We start from the raw sequence: 19,903 nt of genomic DNA on the forward strand, positions 1-19,903 counted from the left end.
TGTTACAAACTCTCTCTTATTCCTTGCTTTCACAGCCTCAGGGATACTCTAGTGAGTTACATGGAGACTAAAGACAGCGATGTCCTCCCAGAAGTGGAATCCCAGTTCCCAGAGGAGATCCTCATGTCCAGCTGCATCTCAGTGTGGAAAGCTGCTGCCACACGAAAACAGGACCGGCAGGCGAGGTAGAGCAGCTCAGCCTTCAAACCTGGCTGGAGAGGAAGGTCCTCCCCACCTCCCCTCGTAGCTCCCCACACAGGCTGTGCCCCTGCGTGAAGAAAAGTGGGGGCACCGCACTGGATTCAAGGCTTACACACACCATACAAGAGGACGGCTTTTAGAGAACCAAGCTGTTTCTGGAACACACGCCTATTCCAAAACTTCCTCGTGTATGATGATACGAAATTGCCAATCAACTGCCTCTTAACATTCCAGAAGAAACTAAAGAGAACCACAGTCAAGTCATAACCAATACTGACCCTCTGAACACTGCCAGCCTCTCCCCTCATAGTTCATGGCTACTACTTTACCGCATAGAGAGAGGGGCAGTCATTTCTTCCTATTCTATTATATATTACAAAAACAAATTTATTCTTTCTGTATATGTATAAGAATACATGTACATATATAATATATACAGAAAGGAAACATTTATTAATCTTTCTGTACATTTATTCTTCCTTCCAGTACCTTAAGTTTTGAGTGCTACACACGTATTTCTTGGTTTCTAAGATGTGTGAAAATTGCCACACTAGCACAAGGAAATCCAAGATGCTTGTACAAGGTGTAAGGCCACATGAACAAGACCTAACGCCGACCCCAGCATGAGCCACTGCCAAATTGCAAAGGGAGAAAACCAAACACTCACTGAGAACTCTGGACTGGGGCAAAGCATGGTGAACGAACTGGAGAGCAGGGACGATGGTGGCTGCTGGAGCACTTGCCCCCCCCCCCCCCCATACACAGCGTCCTGGGTTCTCTCCCCAGCACTGCAAACGGGAAAGGGCACAAGGGAAAATGTGTTACAGGCCTTGGTCAGAGGTATTTGGGGGCTGGGACTATGGCTCGGTGGTGGAGCCCTTTTCTAGCAAACTTGATGCCCTGAAGTTCACTTGCTAGCACGGTTGAAATGAAAGCTATTCGAGGGATACTGTGGAGAGTTACTGACTGTAGCTGTCCAATATGCATTCAACAAGATCTGAGCTTCCCTGAGCACAAACCAGTTAAGAGAAGGCAGGAAAAGAGCCCACCCTGGTCTCGTGCTGTCTTTCCCACTGGACGTGATGTCTCTTTGTGTCACAGTCCGCTCTGCTTTCCCTGATCCCTCTGGACTAATCCTATTCCTGGCGCGCACCACGTAAGAACAGCCAGTGTTCACAAGCTGGAAGTCATTTCTTTCATAGAGACAGTAACTTGAACTCGAGGGCCCATATACTCTGCAGAAATACAGACTGGTAGTCAGGAGCACATCCATGGGCACAGCACCACCATCAAAGGTGAATCTGAACCACGCCCTGTTCTGAGCAGACCTGCAGTAACTCATTTCAGACTGTTCACAGTGACAGTGATCATCTTACTCCAAACTATGAAGTGCACTTGTCCCCAGATGTCTGCATTCCACGTTTCCTGCTGAATGCATGTGTCAGGGTACAGGGTTCACTGAATTTCCCAACTTGGCCTTGGATCTCCACTGATACCTCATATTGGGGCTTAACTCGCCCTGGTCATCAGAGGGCAGCTGAGCCCCACACTGTTTCTTGCTGTGAAGCACTTTTTTGGCTTTGACCTAGCTAGGCATTTTTGTTTTTGTTTTTTTTGTCATGAAGAATTTTAATTAAGATGTTTCATTTTGTATGCTATACTATGCTTAACTGTCTATGTATGTCTGTGCACAAAATACACAGATGTAGCCCTGGCAAAAGTGAACTGCCCTATTTTTGTCAGACCCATTTTAATAAACTTGAGCTTTACTGCTGAGAGTCCTTCTTAGGCCGGGAAGATGGCTCAGTGAGGAAGGGCACTCGCTGCCAAGTCTGATGACTTCAGCTGGGACCTGGGTCAGAGAAGGAAGGAACTGGCTAACTTCGGGTTGTACACACACACACATGAATTTTTGAATGTTTCAATTCCTGAGTGCAGAGTTTACATCTACAACACACAGACCTTGGCCAGGCTTTTCGAAATGGTTTTGGGTTTCTGTGAATTTCCCCTGCTGCAGTATCCAGTAGGGTTCAGAACAGAAAACCTACAGTCTAGGACATGGGCAATATTTTTTCCTCAGAGTAAAAGGACCGCAGGACTCTTGTTTATGGCAGAGACCGCGCTGCTGTACTGGTCTCAGAGCATTCTGCTAGAGGAAACTTCACTGGACAGCTACCAGAAAATGGAGATGAGTCCTGACTTCAATGAATCGGGCTTTGGATGAGGAAGATCCATCAGGAATAGGAAATAAGGGCAGAAAAGGAGAAGTAGTTCAGATTCTGTACCTTTCCTAAGCCATGCTAGGATTTGTTAACTGAAATAGCCATGAGCTACTTCAGCTAAGAGGAAATTCCAGTGTTCTCACCTCAAAGAGGACTCGAGTGACCCCAGCACACCAACAAATGAGTAGCAACACTGTAAATGGAGACTGGTAGTTGGTTTCCTTGCTACCCAGACCCAAATATCACAGAAACTATATCAATTACAACAGTGCTTGGCCAATGGTTCAAGTGTATTCCTAGCTAGTTAGTAATTCCTAGTATTTAATCTTAATTCCTAGCTAGTTATTCTTATATTAATCCATTTCCATTAATTTATGTATTTCCACGATGGCCTTCCAGTAAGGTTCCAGCATCCTTCTTCTTAGGCTGCCTCATGACATCTCTTAGACTCAGCTCTCTCTCTCTCTAAGATTTCCCGCCTGATTTTACTAAGCTAAGCCATTGGCTGAAACAGCTTTATTCATTAGCTAATAAAAGCAACACATATACAGAAACATCCTGCATCAGGACATCTCTCGTGGCCCTGGACAGACGTGAGCAAATATCTATTCACCCCAGAAGAGACACTGAGAAAAGACCACACTAATTACTGCAAACATGTCTACCTTAGGGACAGATGCATGGGTGACTCATGACGCATGGCTGCATCACTGAAATGCTCAACCGGGCTTGAGTAACAAGTTATCAAAGCCCTGCACCCCAAGGCTCACAGCTGTCTCCACAAGTGTCTGCTCCCCTAGGATTTGCATATATAACCTCGGGGACAAGTCTATGAGCCTTGGGACTCTGTGTGCTTGAGAGCCTAGTGAGTTTCCCCTGAGCCCCCAGTGCCCTTCAGGATCCAGTGTTCAGTTAGGAGGGAACAGTTCCACAACAGGTGGATAACGTGTTGAAGGTCAGGCTGCAGAACCAGCTGAGCCCAGAGGGGTGCTCAGTGGGCAGGAGACCCAAGGCCCTGCATTCTATACCAAGCAGTGAATAACATCTGTATTGCTTTCTGCACTTTCTGCTCCCTTAGCTTGCTAAGTAAGCCTGGGTGCGAGCATTCAGGATCCACACACAACTAGAAAAGGAGCACGAGGAACGCACCTTTTTCCAGACAGTAAATGCTGGCAACTCACACCCTCTCTGTAGGCACACTGCACAGCACACTAGTGTTCATCTGGGCTAGAGTGGGGGGTGCAGGACGCAGCACCTACAGCGGGGAGGGGGGGGGCAGGGCGCAGCCCCTACAGAGGAGTCAGGGGACAGGGTGCAGCCGCTACAGAAGAGTGGGGGGGCAGGGCGCAGCCCCTAGAGAGGAGGGGGGCAGGGTGCAGCCCCTACAGGGGTCCCCTGCTTGGGCTGCTCCTGCTGGGATTCCTTCCCAGGCAGTTGGACCGACATCAATGTTCCTTTCAGTCAGCATCTCAGCCATGACTTCCGCAGAACCCACAGCTGCTGCCCCATCTCCACTGGCTTGAGTGGTTCCCAAACACCAAACGCTTTCCCCGGCCACTCTAACGAAGCCAGGCTGGCTTACCTGAGCACCGGTGCTGGCCCTCCTGTCTGCCAGCTCCATGACGACAGGCCTGCCACTTGACCTCTTCACACTGCAGTTTCCGCCTCTGCAAAATGCCTTCCGTTTCTGTGGGAAGAGAACACAGGGTGGTAAATAAACACCGTGCCTGTGCTCAGTGAGTCTGGAGGAACCGGGCTTTCTCTCCCCTGGAAACCACTAACTTTCAAGGTCCTGCCAGTTGTGTTAGAGGAAGCCTTTCCCCAACCACAGACTCAAGTTTGGTCTAACCTCGTCTTCTCTGTTTCCCTCGTGAAAAGTATCTTCAGACTACACAACTTAGGTGTACACGTCTGAACTCCCCTGGTGACGGTCAGCCCATGTCACCCCGACCTCAGCTGCTGCCTCACACACCCACTGCACTCCTACCCTGGGACATTTGTGCCTGTTGTCCCTTCTGCCTGCCACACTCAATCCCTCTCCTTTGATGCATTCTGATCCTCTCGTCCCCCACTACCCTCTCTCATCCCTTCCTCCCCGACTGAAACCCATCTCCCCAGCAAGTCTTCTCCTACTTCCCTGTGTCTTTTGTGTGTGGCTGCTTGCATGAGCAGGGGTGGGAGGTTATTTACTGAAACATGGGCAACTTAACAGTGGCCAAATCACTGAGGAAAGTGACAATCCATACCCCCTAAGTATTAAATGCCAAAGTCTACAGAGGTGTGGGCAACCTTCAGGTCCCCTAAGTATCACTTCACACAGCCACCACGACCTCCAGTTCAAAGTCCCCTTCCCGTGTGTATTTACTATTTTCCCGCACACCAGCACAGCACAATGGTAATACCCTCCCATCTTCTTGTTCCCAACTCATCACCAGCATTTACCACAATGCAGAAAGAGCAAGAAGGAAGCACTGATCTAAAAAATAAAACAGGAATCGTCTATTTCCAAAGGAAGTGCCTTAGATTTGCTCAGATTTTTCAGACCATAACTAAGCAAGAAGATCCAAGCCCAGCCCTTCCAGCTGTCGCCTGCTTCTGTAGACTCTTTTAACTTGTCTTAAGGAAAACACACACACACACACACACAGAGAGAGAGAGAGAGAGAGAGAGAGAGAGAGAGAGAGAACAAAACTGCAGTCTAGAGCCGGAGAGATGGTTCAGTAACTGAAAGTGTGCACTGCTGTTTCACAGGACCCAAGTTCAATTCCTAGCACCCAGGCCAGGAGACTCACAGTCTCCTGTGACTCCAGCTCCAGGGCTCTAGCTCCTTTGGACTCCACAGACGCCTGCACTCATGGCACAGACTTACACAAATAAAAATAAATCTGTAAAAAATCTCCAGTCTGCTGAGTTCATATCACGAAGAGGAGGGACACACATTACATAAGGTTCTGTGTCCTGAACCAACAGAATGTCCATTTGGGTGAAAGACTGCACCAGACACAGGAAGGTTGTACCCTCAAGTGCCCATCCAGGGAGGAATTAATGGGGCAGAGAACTGAGGTTAGGAACAGAAAAACTACAGTTCTGCACCAAATCGCCAGGCATTAGGCAATTTTGGGTTTGTTTTGGGTGGACTCCCTGGGGTGGCTACTCTTGGTTTTCATCTTGACTCTATCTGGAATCAAAACCCAGGCAGCTGGACAGACCTGTGAGGGACTTCCATGATTGGATGATCCAAGGTCCAGAGTCCCACCCTAAATCTGGACCACACCTTCTGGTGACCCTCTACATAAAAGTACAGGGAAGGAGGGAGCTATTGCTTTTGCCTGCTAACCCTCACTCTCCATGGTAAGTTCTGAATCTCCTTTGTGTATTTTCATTTTATCTGTTCTGTTCCCCTAGAGAACCCTGACTAATTCACACCCTGGTCTGGGTCAGCTATTTATGCCAACTCTGGCACAGGACAGCTTCTCTTGCTGCTCTCAGAGACCCCTGTAAGCCCTGCCCCTAGTGACCTCCTGAGGCCAGGCTCCTTCCCTGACTGGTCTGGTCTGACCCCTCCAGAGCAAGAGCCTAAGGAGTTCCAAAGTCCAGGCCCCTCCCCAGTCTTCTCTTACAGCCATTCCCAGCTCCTCTAGGGGAGAGGGGTTAGGCCCCTCTCTACAGAAATATAAAGTTCTCACCAATCGCTGAGCTTGACCCAAGATCAGGCCACCACACCTCCAGAAGTCCCACATAAACACTGTCTACTGCTCATTTCTTGCTGTTTCTCACTGGAGCAGAGGCAGCTGTCCCCCAATGTGTGTTTGTAGTGTGGTTTTACTTTGTGGTATTCCTTGGGTCGGGAAACCCCAGGATAGCTTTCCCTTCAGAGCTGTAACACTTGTATTGGGGATCGCACGCGGACATACACACACGGACATACACACACACACACACACACACACACACACACACACACACACGGTAGGGGTGGGGGAGAAAGACAGACAGACAGGGACAGAGACTTGAGCAGAGCTCGAACACTTGCTGCTTCCAGGCACCAATGGGCAGTCATTCCCCTCAGACGTGTAACACTTAAAGTCTGCAGGAGCGTTTTATGTATTTAATTTGTTTTTCCAAGACAGGGTTTCCCTGTGTAGCCCTGGCTGTCCTTGGAACTCACTCTGTAAACCAGACTGGCCCCGAACTCAAGAGATCCCCCTGCCTCTGCTGCCACCCCCCGCCCCCCAGCGCTGGAATTAAAGGTGTGCGCCACCCTGGCCCGCGAGCCTCTTTCCCTGGTCTTTTGAATTGTTATTTCGGCCTGAGGGCGCCTCGCAGCCAACGCAGTTGGGGAGAATCTACAGCAAAGGTGTCCCCTCTTCCTTTCCTCTAAAGGTTACAGAGAGGCCGTCTGCTCAGCAAGCTGTGCCCAAGTACGGACCTGATGCAGAGGAACCGCGGCCCCGGGCTCGGGGTGTGCGAGAGACGCGGCTGCTCGTGGATCCTCCGAGTGCGTCCCACGCTGCCCGGGAGGCCGGAGGCGCGAAGAGCGCAGCGCGAGCGCGCATTTCCGAAACCCAGCGGCGACCACGGACCGGACAGCGGCCTGAGGCGCCTAGACGGCCAGCGCTGAAGGGACAGCGGCCCCTGGCGGCGGCCACCACAGCTGACGCGACGAACGCGGCCACGAAGGCTAACGGCTCCGCACTGGGCGCTCGGGGAGTGACGTCACGACAGGCGCCGGGGCCCAACCATGGCGCTCGAGGCCGCCAGAGGAAACCCTGTTGCTCTGGGAACGGTAATGGGGTCGGGGCCCGCAGTAGCCACGCGGGTGGCTTCTCCAATGATTTTACGGCCTCATAGTCCCGTGCAGCTGTGAAACCGAACACCGGGGCTGCACCGCAGGCCTGGCCCGGCCCGGGCTGCCGGAAGTTGCCTTCTGCCTTGTGGGCGCGGCCTGGGTTTCCGGTCCGCACGTCGGGTCGCGGTGCGCTTTCTTCCTTCATCCTGGCTTGATAGGCAGAAAGGAGATTGCGGTGAACTGGAGGGGGCCGCCCCGAGGGTCGGGCTGTCCCGAGAGCCCTGAGCCCGTTTCGATGTTTGTGCCCCGCTAGGGAACAAGCCCGGCTGAAGACGCGCGTGGTGGACCGGGACACGGAGCCCTGGCAGCGGGACCCCACCTTCTTGGGCCTGCAGAGGGTCGGGGGCGTGGACGTGTCCTTCGTAAACGGGGAGAGCTCCCGGGCTTGCGCCTCCCCGGTGGTGCTGAGCTACCCAGAGCTCAAGGTAACCGCTCTCGTAGGCTAAGCACCCAAGGGAACTGGATCCCGAGACAGCGATCAGAGCCTGGGTGCAGTTTCTTCTCTTCTCCGCCCCCACGCCCTGTGGTTTTTAGATTTTTTTTTTCTTTTTTGATGCTAAAAAGCCTACCCAGAACCTTGAACATGCCTCGAGATTTGATACACTTTCACTTCATTTGTAGACTTTAATGTATAAGTCGGAATGTATTTCTAAAAGGCAAAAGCTCAGGAAATAGGGTAACTGTGAAGAGTCAATGTACAAAGGGTTGGTGGGATGGTCGGTGGCTAAGAGTGAATACTGTTCCCTTTTTAAATTTGTATTTATTATATATTCATGTTCAGTCTGCATATGCCTTCAGGCCAGAAGAGGGTGTCAGATCTTATAGATGGTTGTGAGCTACCGTATAGTTGCTGGGAATTGAACTCAGGACTTCTGGAAGGGCAGCCAGTGCTCTTAACCTCTGAGTCATCTCTCCAGTTAGTTCCCTTGAATACTCTTCTTGCAGAGGATCCAGGTTCAGTTTTCACTCTCACATCCTGCTGCCCCCATACTCCAGCTCCAGAAGACCTGAACGGACTTCTGGCCCCTGTGGCTCCAGCAGGTTTGTGCTATATACAAACTCCCACCAGTCCATGCATAGCTACACAAAAAACAAAAATATTTTGTGCTGGGCGGAGGTGGTTCATGCCTTTAATCTCAGGGTCTCTGAGTTCAAGGCCAGGCTGTCCTGGAGCTAGTTCCAGTACAGTCAGAACTACACAGGGAAACCCTGTCTTGAAAAACAAAACAAACAAACAAAAACAAAAAACTATTTCTTAAATTATCAACAGTCAGTTCTAGGTCTGGGTGTCCTGGGTTGCTCACCTCAGGGGCCCACAGCATGCACCACAAGTTGCCCAAGCAGGGAGTCCCAGTCTTCATAGGCCTCCTCCTTTTGATCTTGTCTCACACTAGCTCCGTTTTTAAAATTATTTTTAATTTTTTGAGCTGAAATAAATGTTTTCCATTTTTTTTATCATACAGACTTTCCATTTTGCTTGGTTCATAGTCTCCCTCATACAATACTTCCCATCTTTCTTCCTAATTCCATGTTAAGTGTTGCTGGAATCCGTCCCCTTGTTTGCCTCCCTCTGTCTTTTGCATGCACATGCCACATCGTCCTTCCTGTAGCTACTGATCTGCTTGTACATAGGCTCCCTCCCTCAAGTGTTGTTCCTTGGTCTCCATGGATAAGAGAGCATTTTTCATAAGAAGCAGGTGCCATCCAATCACAGACATTTGTAAAACTTCCTGGTGGGCATGATGGTGTACACACCTGTAATCCTGGCACTCAGGAGGCTGAGGCAGGAGCAGCAAAAACTCAAGGCCAGCCTGGGCTGCTCGAGAAGCCATCAAAACAACAGCCAAGAGCTTCAGTTCACTCCCATGATCTGGCTAATAAAATTCACATTTGCTAATGGGATGTAGAGGCCTGTTTTGGGCTGTTCCCTGCTTGATGTGACCTTGTTGGTTCACCTTCCACCACTGCTCTCAGTCACTCCTAAATGCTCTTCTTCATGGCTTTAAATCCCCCAGCAGGGTTCCGATGGCCTTTCATGCCTGCTCTCCTACAGTGGTCCTCACCTGGCTGGCTCCAACTTCCTGAAGAGCCTAGTTTAGACAGTACTTACTCTAATGAGCCTCCTTCATCCCACACGACCAGAGTTGTGTCTTAGTGTCCTCCTGCATTCTCTGTCTGATAGACCAGAATGCATCAGGCTGGATAGCGTGTAAACAAGAGTATTTCTCATACTTGTGAAAGCCATAAGTTCTAGATCAGAGAGTCGAGTAAGAGTGAGGTTCTGGCAAGATTTCTGGATTCAGGCCCTGGTATATGTAAGATACTCAGATCCTCTCTACATAGATCATGTGTGTGCACGCATGAGCAGTCAGCCTGTGATTCATCCACTCAGCATCTCAGAAAGCCTTGGCCACACCCCAGCCTTAGCAATCCCATCCCCTCTCCTCCAGAAGCCTCAGACACTTCCTGACTCTGGCTTTGTGCCTTCCCCTAAGGGCCTCTAAGTTCCAGCTCAACACAAATGCAGAGTGCCTACTGTGCTCGGAGCAGGGTTGTAGTGAGAAGGACCTGGGGCTCATGTCCCTGTGGGTCCCTCACTGTTCTCAAGAGTGCAGGGTAAGAACAAAGACACCAGCACTAGGCGGCTCCTGTGGATACTCTGGATCTGCTGTCCCCACCCTACCCCTTGGGCCTCTCTCTGTCTGACCTCGTGAGAAGAATCGTCCTGGTTATTTTTTATCGTCACCTTGACACAATCTAGTGTCACTTTGGAAGGTAGAAGAATTGCTTCAATCAGATTGACTGGTGGCCATGTCTGTAAGAGTTTGTCTTGACCGATTATTGAGGTGAGAGGTCCCAGCCCACTGTGGGCTGCACTGTCCCAGGGCAGATGACCTGGGCTGGAAAGAGCTGGCTGAATGGGCTAGGAAGCAGCATTCTCCATGATTCTGCTTCAGTTCACCTTTGAGTTCCCACTCTGACTTCCATCAGTGGCGGACTGTGACTTGAAGGTGTAAGGTGAAATCAACCCTTTGCTCCCCAAGTTGCTTCAGGCTGAGCATTTTATCAGAGCAACAGACAATGGTATTAATGCCAACCCTTAAAGTTGTGTGGGAAGCAGCAGGCACAGAACCCCATCTTCAGTTCTCCCCCTGTAGACTTCAACACCCTGACTTGAGGCTCTAAGCCCTGTTCAGGACACATGCTGCCACATTTGCCTCCCGTGTGGAGCCCACTAGGCAGGGTTCCATCTCCCCTCCCTGAGGGTTCTCTGGGGTGGCAGTATGCCACAGGTGAGTTATAACCCAGCGCTGAGCAGAGCCCCTGTGTCTGAGCATCCAGTTAGCATTTGCTTCTTGTAGCCTTAAGTCAGGGTAGGGTATTGAAAGAGTGTGGCCAGGTGGTTCCTGTCAGGTCTGTAGATGACAGCTGATATTCCTAAGGTCGGCCCGCCAGATGAATAGGAGGATAAACTCTTAAGCAAGACTTATGATATCATTGTCTATGAATAACGAACTGTGTCTGTCTGTAATTCTGTGTGCCACCATGAGCTCTCCCCTAAAATAGCCATGGGGTTCTCCCACAACTGTTGCCAGTGTGTTCCTCATCTGTTGGATACTTTTGTTCCTGTGAATTGACGGGAGGATGGCTCTTCCCATACTGTGTAATTTTGGTGAATAAAATATGCCTTTATAGTTAAGTCTTTGTTCCACAAGATGGTGAGAAACTTATAAGCCTGTTTTCCATCATTAGCTAGCTGACAAGACAGTTGAGGACAAATTAGCTAGACTAGGTGTCCCTGTGAATGGATTATTAAACTTTCACAGATGATACACAGGGACAGAATCGCAGGTGTCTGGTTTGTTGAATCACAGTCTTTTAGACACAAAAGCGGCCGAAGACTGCTATGCCAGCTTCTCTTGCGAGGTCTGCCTGATAACACGGACCAATGGCACTCCCTATTCGTATTCCTTAACCAACACTCTGTACAAATGTCTAACCTCAATTTATGGTATCAGATTTTTAGAGTCAGCTGTTTGTGGTTTAGCTCTGAAAACTATGTAGGTGACAGGAAGAAGCAGTTAACCTAGTCCAATCTCAGGCTGCAGGAGAGCATCATGCAGGTCCCCGTCTGTGTCACCCATCGCGTACCAGTGCCTGCTCAACAGCGGCCCATAGTCGAGGACCCAGGAAAAGCTCCACCCTTTTCTTTTTTGGGATTTTTTGAGACAGGGTTTCTCTGTGTATCCCTGGCTGTCCTGGAACTATGTCTGTAGATCAGGCTGGCCTTGAACTCACAAAGATCTGCCTGCCTGTGCATGCCAAGTGCTGAGATTAAAGATGTACACCGCCACCACGGCCTGGCTGGAAAAGCCACTTTTTAAAGTAGAACAATCTGGGCTCTGGAAAGACGCTAGCAAAAATTCCTCCGGGTCGGGAGGAATTTGATGTTCGAGCAACTCAGCCAGAGTGGTGAGGTAGAAAACAGCAGATTTCAGGCCTTACCTGCTGTATATCTGGTGTAGTTGAGCATGCACACAGACCCGTGGGAAGAAGCACAAGGTGATTTTAGCCTTTCCAGCTGCAGGGCGACTCAGTCTCTCCCGACTCAGGCACCCTTGCTGAGCAAAGGGCCCTTTTATTCTAATACAGTTCACACCTGCAGCAAGGCAATTTTGATACCAAGCCTTTGGTCTGAGTCCCCCCCCCCCCCAGAGGGACAAGGCCAAATGCAAATTCTCAGATAAGAATACCATGAGTTTTCCTTAAACTAAGTTTACAGAGGCTTTGATCCTTAGGAAAGCTCTCAGATAAGACTTCAAAGAGAAGGTATAGAGGACTGGAGGTAACTCACAAAACACAGCTCAAAAGCTGCAGAGATCTGTGGAGTCTCATTCCACACTTACCAGCAAAGTACTTCGAGAATCTACTGTCTGTGCCAGCTGTGGGACAGTTTTTCAGGCCACAGTTTCGCACACTCCGGAGGCCCTGAGGTTGGAAGCTGTGAAGGAGGCCATGCAGCAGGCTGCAGACTGGACTCTCCCTAAGGGGGAGCAGCAGAGCTGCAGATGCATAGGATGGCCTCCAGGTGGCAGCCTACGCCAGACTGTAGTGACTGTTAAGATTCCCCCGCCCCTTGCGGGTAGGGCTGCTCCTGCAGTCTTTGATGGGGCTGGGACATTAGGGAAGATATATGTGGTCCTGTCACCCAGTAAGTTCCCTGTAAATTAGGTGTGTGGCAGAGAAAGGCAACCTCCCCATCACACACCTGATGTAAGAGCCCCAGGGACACCCACCATGTCTGAGCAGGAAGGTAATCTCTATGGTACCCACATTTCCCACCTTCCTTAGGGGGCATGTGGGAAGGGAAGTATGTGCTTGACCAGGGAATCCCCCCCCAGCTGTGAAATGTCTCTCTGTATTTAGCTCCTTCACAGTCAAAAAAAAAATTCAGAGAAAACATAATAATAATAATAATAATATATAATCCCAAATCTCTATGTGTATTTTACCTTAACGTGTCTTGTTTTTACTCTAATGCTCTTTAATATTTATTTTATTATCTTTATTCCTTTAATCTATGACTGTCTGTACTCTGTCTCTTTAAAGACTTTACCTTTTTTAATCCATTTACCTCTTTTTTATAATTCTCTATATTCTTTTTTCTTCTCTCTTCCAAGCCTACGTACATTTATCCAACACTGTGACAAACTTAGAGGTCTTTTTATCTGACTCTATTATTATTGTGTATCTGTAATTATTTTCTGACCAGAACTGCTTCTTAAAATACTAAGCTATGGCATTGCTAGGGGAAATATGGTACTTCCTGCTTGCTCTGCCCAGTACAGCATGGTGGAGCTGTTTGCTGCCAAAATGTACATTGCTCCATTTTTAGGCACACATCCAGTCTATGTTGCCATTAAGCAAGATGTAGCAATCTGTTCACAAACCCCATTTAAATGTTCTACAGCTGGACCGCGTTAGAATGCTCACTAGCAACATGACCCAGGAAGCTACAGTTTTGAAACAGTACAGCTTTTTTTCTGCTATGGCTGAATCAGGAAAACCTCTCTTAAAGGAGCCATGCCTCTGCTTGCTTCTAGCAAACAGCCGAGCCAAGAAAATGTCGCTACCAAATCATGCTTAACTCTGTTCTTTCGTGTCTAGGATTCCTTTTTAAGCTTTCTCAGGTTTTACGTGGATTAAGTCGACCATGTTGGAGCACCAATTTGTTGTAATAAGGCTGCTTGTTTGTATATTGGCACAGGATGGGGCTGTTTAACATCCCTTGTGGAAGAATCTTCCACTTATATCTCTTAACAGGCTATGAATTATTATAAGTAGGCATCATGAAGGCATTTTTCTCTATCCTCTTCTTGTAAAGGTATAGCAAAGAAACAGTCTTTTAAATCAATAATTATACTAGACCATCTTTAGATAATAGAGAAGACAGCGCAACTCCAGGCTGTAGGGCTCTCAACCTGTTAACATTTTCCAGATATTTTTAATAATAAATGCAATAGAATTTTGAGGATTGTTTGATTCTTCAATGAGCATTTAGCCTTTCCTGTACCAGCTGTTCTAGGGTCTTTCATTTTTCTGATGTCAAAGGCCATTGTTCTACCAGGACAGGTTTGTCAGTTAACCACCTTAAAAGTAGGGTTGTTGGTACCTTTGAAAGATCAGCAACTGTTGTGCCCTGTTCTTCTACAACCTAAATGGTTGATGACTGTTTATGATGCATTCAAATATTTTCCCCAGAAACATATGTTAGTTTATTGTTTGTGTCTGAGATTAAAGGAATGTTAATCTGAGTTTTTGATTAATGTAAGAAATTGCATCCCCATAAATTTATGTCTATGTTAGCCACATATGGCTTTAATTTTCCTCTCTGTCCTGGCCCTATACATTTGACCCATCTCACAATTTGTTTTCCCTGAGATAAAGTTCCAGTCCCTAAAAGCTGAAAATTTACCTCCTAAGAAGGACAATTTTTATTCTGGTACAGTTGTTACATCTGCACCTTTGTCTACAAAACCTTACATTACAATGTCATTTATTCATATTCTTACCTTTGGTCTCTGGTCATTCATAGAATTTTGCCTCAATATATTTTTTTATGGTTTCTCTGCTGCATGGGTGTTTCTTTGTGAGGACTGCAGTAGGATTGAGGAAATGTCACATTCCAATGGGGACAAAGATCAAACAAGCAAGTTTGCTGTTCTCCAAGTGGTCAGGGTGATCCAATGGAAGCATTTATAGCCAGATCAGACAGCAATGAACCCATGCCAGCACTGCCCCTGTGCTTTCAGGGACAGAGATTGCCCTAGGGTACCCAGCCAGATCTCAAAGTTTTGCAACTCTTCCCACTTGCCTTTTAGGCTTTGGTGCTCAGACTTTGAGTTTCAGAGCAGATCACACAGTCTGAAGTAACTTCACAGCCCTTCCTGCCTGGCCCAGCCCCACTATAACCTGTGGAGAAAGAGCTTTTGACAGCTCACCAACCAGGGCGGGAGCGTTAGGCCAGCTGCAGGGAGACCCTGCCGAAGGGACTCTGGGCAACTCTGGTGAGTAACTTGCTGAAGCATGAGGTCCTGACATGGTTTTTTAGCTGTTCCTCTTGTTGCTGTGAAGAAACAGGTTATTTGGGTTCATGGTTTTGGGGAACAGTCTGTCATGGTATGGAAGGTGTGTCAACAGGAGCATGAACTGCTCACACTGTCCACAGACAGGAAGCAGAGAGCTGCAAGCTGCTGTCCAGTTGGCTTTGTCCTCTTCACCACAACTACCTGTCTTGTTCACTTTTTGTCAACCCAATAAACTAGAGTCATAGTGGAAGAGGGAATCCCCTTTGAGGCCTGGGAACCAGCCTCCACCCTGACCTGCAGACCTCCTGGGTTTGCCTTATAGGGTGCTTCCTTCCAGGGATACCAGACCAACACAGGGTGAGATCTTGGAGATTCAGGTTTCTCTTAGGCCTCTGACCAAAAGAAGTCAATTTGATCAAGGTGGTTAGCTTGGGAGTTCAGGACCCTGGACACACACAGACCCCTGGACTCTGCAAGTTATCTTAGGAAAATTTGCCTGGCTGAAGAATCCAGTACTCATGGCCCTCAATACCCTTAGCCCTCGCTGGCTTGACCTTCTTGTGGTGGTGTTGCCACTTATCTCTTTGAGTCCACGATCTCTCCATCAGAGGGATTAGCAGAATACAAGAGGACAATGACACCAGAGGCACTGCTACCCATCAGTCTAATTGTAGGGAGGGGAGCTGGTACCAGACCCCCTTGGTCTACTCAACCCACTAGTTTAAACACTGTATCTCATCTGTAGTAAAATAAAGCTAAATTGTCATTCCCTGAAGACGTGGCTCTGTGGCTGTATTAGTTACTGTTCTTTTGCTATGATCAAACACCGTGGTCAAAGCAACTTACAGATGAGCCCTCCCTACACAGGGTTCTGATCCATAGGATTTTAGAAGGGCCCTAGTTCTCAGAAATCCGGGGCCTCTGGTTACACCACTAATGGCTCCGCAGGCCAGAGGTGACCAATGACGAGAGGTGAGGCCCAACGTTGTTCCTCCCCACTGGTGATCTGATCACACAGGGTGCCCATGGATTTCCAGAGAGACTCAGGTTCATCCCTTCCAAAGGGCTCTGTGTCCCTCAGGGACCCTGCTCAGGGATATTTCTTTGCAGATCTCACCCCCACCATCCTGGACTGGTTCTCCATTCCATATCCCAGCTATGCCATCTTTGGCTCAAAGATGATCCAGCTCACAGACCGATCCCTCCTGCCAGCACTGTAGGCAGAGCACCTTTGGGCCATCATCTTCGACAGCCAGAACCACCACGAGGTCACCATGTCCTACCCCATGTGCTCAGTACACCACCAGAACTTCTGCCTCATTCAAAACCTCAGCTTCAAGATGCCATTTCCCATGGACCAAGATTTCTATGTCTCGCCGACTTTCTAGGACCTCTTGAACTGAACCACAGCTGTCCAGCCCATGGTCTGGTACAAGGATCATACACCTATACTACTACTGGGAGTGCTGGGAACTCTATGATGCCAGCCGGGACCCTAGAGAGACACAGAAATCTGGCCGCTGATCCACACTTCTCTCAAGTGCTGTGGGACAATGATCTTTCTGCTGTAAAGATTTATCAGTTGTATTGCTTTAATAAAATGTTGATTGGCCAGTAGCCAGGCAGGAAGTATGGGTGAGCTGACCAGAACAGGAGAATTCTGGGAAAAGGAAAACTCAGTCTGCAGTTGACACAGAGGAAGCAAGATGAGAATGCCTCACTGATAAAGGTACCAAGTCACATGGCTATCACAGACAAGAATTATGGCCTAATATAAGTTATAAGAGTTAATAAGCCAATCAGTTTATGATTAATGTAGACCTTTCTGTGTTTTTTTGAGACTGAGCAGCTGCAGGACCAGGCGTGGCAGAAACCTCTGCCAACATGTAAGTACTAGAAATACTGAAAGTGGGAGACACATGACCCCTGGGTATGCGCCCCTAACAGGGTCCTGAAGGAAAATCTCACTCCGCAGTGCCGACCTCTTCACAATGAGCTCTGACAGTCTCTGGGCACCTACCAGCCTGGCTCTGCTCAGACACAAAGGGAGGGACCAGTGGAGTCAGTGCCAACAGCCCCACCCTCTACACACCCTTCTGAAGAGGGGCCCCTATAATGTGGGATGCCACTCATGCCTCCTGGAGAGGAACTCAGGCATGCACTCCCATGTTGTCACCACATCAGGACACTGCTGTCCTCACGTCTGTGTGGACTGACCCAGGAGTTCTAGGGCAAATTTGGGTGGGCAGAATCCCAAGTTTTACCTGCAGATAAAGGGGTAAGGTCCCCTGGTTTCTAGAACCCAGGGATGTTTTCATGTCCTTCATTCTAAAAGGGGCACCAGTGTGCCCCATGGTCAGCAGGCAGACCACACTGCCTACTTCAACCAACGTTGGTGTAGAGGAAGCCACAGGAGGCCCTGGGCTTGCGTTTGCCGTCATTCTACCCTCATCAGTACACACTTGGTCAGAAACCTCACTGGTTCTCAGAGGTGATGAGCTTGATCCTGTGGTCTTTCTGGGCTCAGCTTGTCCTTTCTGAGGGTGGCTGGGGACAGGGTGTGACAGTGCTCCCTCTCTTGCCCTTCATTCTCTCTCTCTGAGTGACACCAAGCTTCTGGCCCTAGGCTTTCCCTTCCTGCACTTGCCAAGGGTCAGGAGCACAGCCTGCCAACATAGAAGGACAGGGTCTGCCCCCACCACCCCCCTATCAGGTCTGCCCCCACCGCCCCTATCAACTCCATCCTGGGAGGTGGGGAGAGCCCTGGGCCCTGGCATTGGGAAAGCTATGTACAATAGTACAATAGTTCACAGAACTTTGTAGTAGCACATTAGATCTTAGACACTGAGACTCAAATATCCTGTCAAAATGACTCATTTATGGTTAGGTGGCAGCTTCACCCAAGCTAGTCATAATGCACTCCAAGAAGGATCAGAGGGTGATGTCAGTTTGAGAATTAGTTATTTGCTCAGGAAGAGTCCACTGGCTCTGTCCAGGACATCTACCAAAGCAACCTGGTGTTTGGGGCTGGGCAGGAGGCCTTGAGTCAAAGAGCCACTCAGGTCTGTCTGCCATGGCAACTTCGTTTGCAGGGTCTGTGGCAGCGAGTGTCTGTTAGCAGTTCTGATGGGCCAGCCATGCCCTCAGTGCTCCGGAGTCTGTGCCCTGCCCTGGGCAGGATGACTGCTCCAGTGAGCTTGCAGGTCCTTTGACGTCGGAAATGTAAAAGGAGGGGACAGTGCCCACAAAGCTGTCCCCGTTATCACAGGAGGTTGGGGCATTGGCCCTGGGCAGGTCTCGGGAAGCACCCCACATGGCAGAATGTTCTCTAGTCCTCCATCAGCCCAGGCTGTGCTGTGTGATGGTGGCTGCCATCATTTATCCTCTGACAGCTGTGAGCTCGTGAGGTCAGACCCCCACCAGAGAAGGAAGAGGGGTTGTTTGCTGACAGCACCGACAGACACATGGAGGCCACCACAGTCCCAAGCCAGATCTGGGCTTCAGCGGGGGCTCTGCTCTGTCCACACTACTCTCTTCTGCTCATCTGCAATGGCCAGGCGCACACAGCCGAGCAGACTGTCCGGGTCACTCCAGCTGTCAGAGGTCAGGCTGCTGTACAGACAGGGCACTCTGTCCAGTTCCCCCTCCTCCTGCCGGGCCGCCTCGAGGAACTGCTCCTCCGAGGTGCCAAGCCGCTGCAGGCCCTTCCTGGAAAGCACAGGTGGTCAGCATGAGGACAGCAAGATAGCCAGGAGAGTACACAGTGAGACTTTTCAGTACAGGGCACTGCCAGAGTCCAGGACAGAATCTGTAGAGGACTCAGCGTGCATCAAAATGCCGTTGGGCACAAGCATGGATTCCTACCCAGGGAGCTCATAAAGATGCCAGGCCTTGGCTGCAAGTGGCATCCACCAATGGGTGTGCAGAGCATATCACACTTCCTGAGCAAATGGGCAGCAGGATTTGTTTGTCCCAGTCAGCTACCGAGTGATGAGGGGCAGGGGGATCCAGGCACTATGCAGCTTTATTCTAGCTGGGCAGGAGATGCACAGGTTCTGAAGCTGGACCTCTGGTCAGAAACTATGGGAACACAACTATGGGCTGGGATAGAAAGAGCTTTAGTGTGTTCCAGAGGCATACACCAAGCTTTTCCAGAGCGTAGGCGTCTGCTGAGACCCTGCTGCCCAGTGCCATTGCCCAGCCCTCAACAAGCACCTACCTGAGTTTCTTTGCCATCTTCTCATTGACAGAAATGTGGATGATGATGGGGAAAATTTCCATCTTGTGCAGGACACGGACACTGTCCAGCCGGACATCCAGCAGGGCATGGGTGCTCTTTGGGAGGGCATAGAAAAGCAAGTTCAGCTCATGGGCCTTGGGTCTGGGAGGAAGCGGGAGTAACCCCATGCTGCAGGGCACAGGGCTGTGTAGAAGAGACCTGAATAGAGGACAGGCTTGGCACCCATCAGGGCACCTGCTGTAGATCTTCAAGGTGATGTCCTTTTGATTGGACCCTGGGAAAATCTGGAATTGCAAGCTTTTGGCACTTAAATAGATTTTGGATGGTGTGCAAACCTTAAGAATTAGACAGGGCGGGGGCTGGGGAGATGGTTTAGCAGTTAAGAGCACTGGCTGATTTTCCAGAGGTCCTGAGTTCAATTCCCAGCACCCACATGGTGGCTCACACCTGCCTGTGACTCTACTTCCGGGGATCTGACATCCTCACACAGGTACATATACAAAACACCAATGCACATAAAAAATCAGACAATGCCAGCTGTCACCCTCCATGGTGTGTGTGTGTGTGTGTGTGTGTGTGTGTGTGTGTGTGTGTGTGTTGTGCTTCCTGTTCCTTGTGTAAGTATGAACTTGACAGTTCATTGTGAGCTGTGAAATGTGGCAGTCTTATTCCATTTATTAACAAACATCTATTAAACATTCCAAATAAGGGAACTGAGGCAAAGGCCCACTCAGTGGTGGTCCAGCATCATCAATGGATGATGGACACAGAGTTGGGTCTTTCTGTGTCCCTCCTATAGAGC

General features: G+C 49.3%; 3 protein-coding genes across 12 annotated transcripts in view; 1 reads left to right on the forward strand and 2 right to left on the reverse strand.

Moving 5' to 3' along the window:
• The window catches only part of LOC146893369 (E3 ubiquitin-protein ligase RNF213-like), a 109,932-nt gene extending 107,961 nt beyond the window's left edge, over positions 1-1,971 (forward strand). For all 4 annotated transcript variants that reach the window (XM_087909679.1, XM_087909681.1, XM_087909680.1 and 1 more), the window contains exon 65: positions 36-1,971. In XM_087909679.1, the coding sequence (XP_087765805.1) occupies positions 36-189 (154 nt within the window). In that variant the 3' untranslated portion in view covers positions 190-1,971. The remainder of the gene's footprint in view (positions 1-35) is intronic.
• Positions 865-8,346, reverse strand: LOC148120735 (uncharacterized). The gene is made up of 4 exons (XM_087910850.1): positions 8,246-8,346; positions 6,853-7,601; positions 4,006-4,110; positions 865-989 (listed from the first exon to the last, which is right to left on the reverse strand). The coding sequence occupies exons 1-4, from the start codon at positions 8,344-8,346 to the stop codon at positions 865-867; spliced, it is 1,080 nt and encodes a 359-aa protein (XP_087766976.1).
• A 9,373-nt stretch (positions 8,347-17,719) lies between these two features.
• Card14 (caspase recruitment domain family member 14) overlaps positions 17,720-19,903 on the reverse strand; it is a 39,846-nt gene continuing 37,662 nt past the window's right edge. For 6 of the 7 annotated variants that reach the window (XM_087909687.1, XM_087909685.1, XM_087909688.1 and 3 more), the window contains 2 exons: positions 19,081-19,196; positions 17,720-18,569 (listed from right to left, as the gene is read on the reverse strand). In XM_087909687.1, the coding sequence (XP_087765813.1) occupies positions 18,362-18,569; positions 19,081-19,196 (324 nt within the window). In that variant the 3' untranslated portion in view covers positions 17,720-18,361. Of the gene's footprint in view, positions 18,570-19,076; positions 19,197-19,903 lie in introns of those variants that run through there. The other variant, XM_085696134.2, reaches the window with a different exon arrangement.

The sequence above is a fragment of the Myodes glareolus genome, chromosome 9 (assembly GCF_982192425.1).
Source record: "Myodes glareolus chromosome 9, mMyoGla1.1, whole genome shotgun sequence".
NCBI classification, from domain to species: Eukaryota; Metazoa; Chordata; class Mammalia; order Rodentia; family Cricetidae; genus Myodes; species Myodes glareolus.

Excerpts from the sequence above, each read along its gene's own strand:
- LOC148120735 (XM_087910850.1), bottom strand. The coding sequence starts at position 8,346 with ATGGACTGGTGGGAGTTTGTATATAGCACAAACCTGCTGGAGCCACAG. Across the intron at positions 4,111-6,852 it reads CCGCGGTTCCTCTGCATCAG|AAACGGAAGGCATTTTGCAG; the intron begins GTCCGTACTTGG and ends CTCTTCCCACAG. Across the intron at positions 990-4,005 it reads GGGCCAGCACCGGTGCTCAG|TGCTGGGGAGAGAACCCAGG; the intron begins GTAAGCCAGCCT and ends TCCCGTTTGCAG.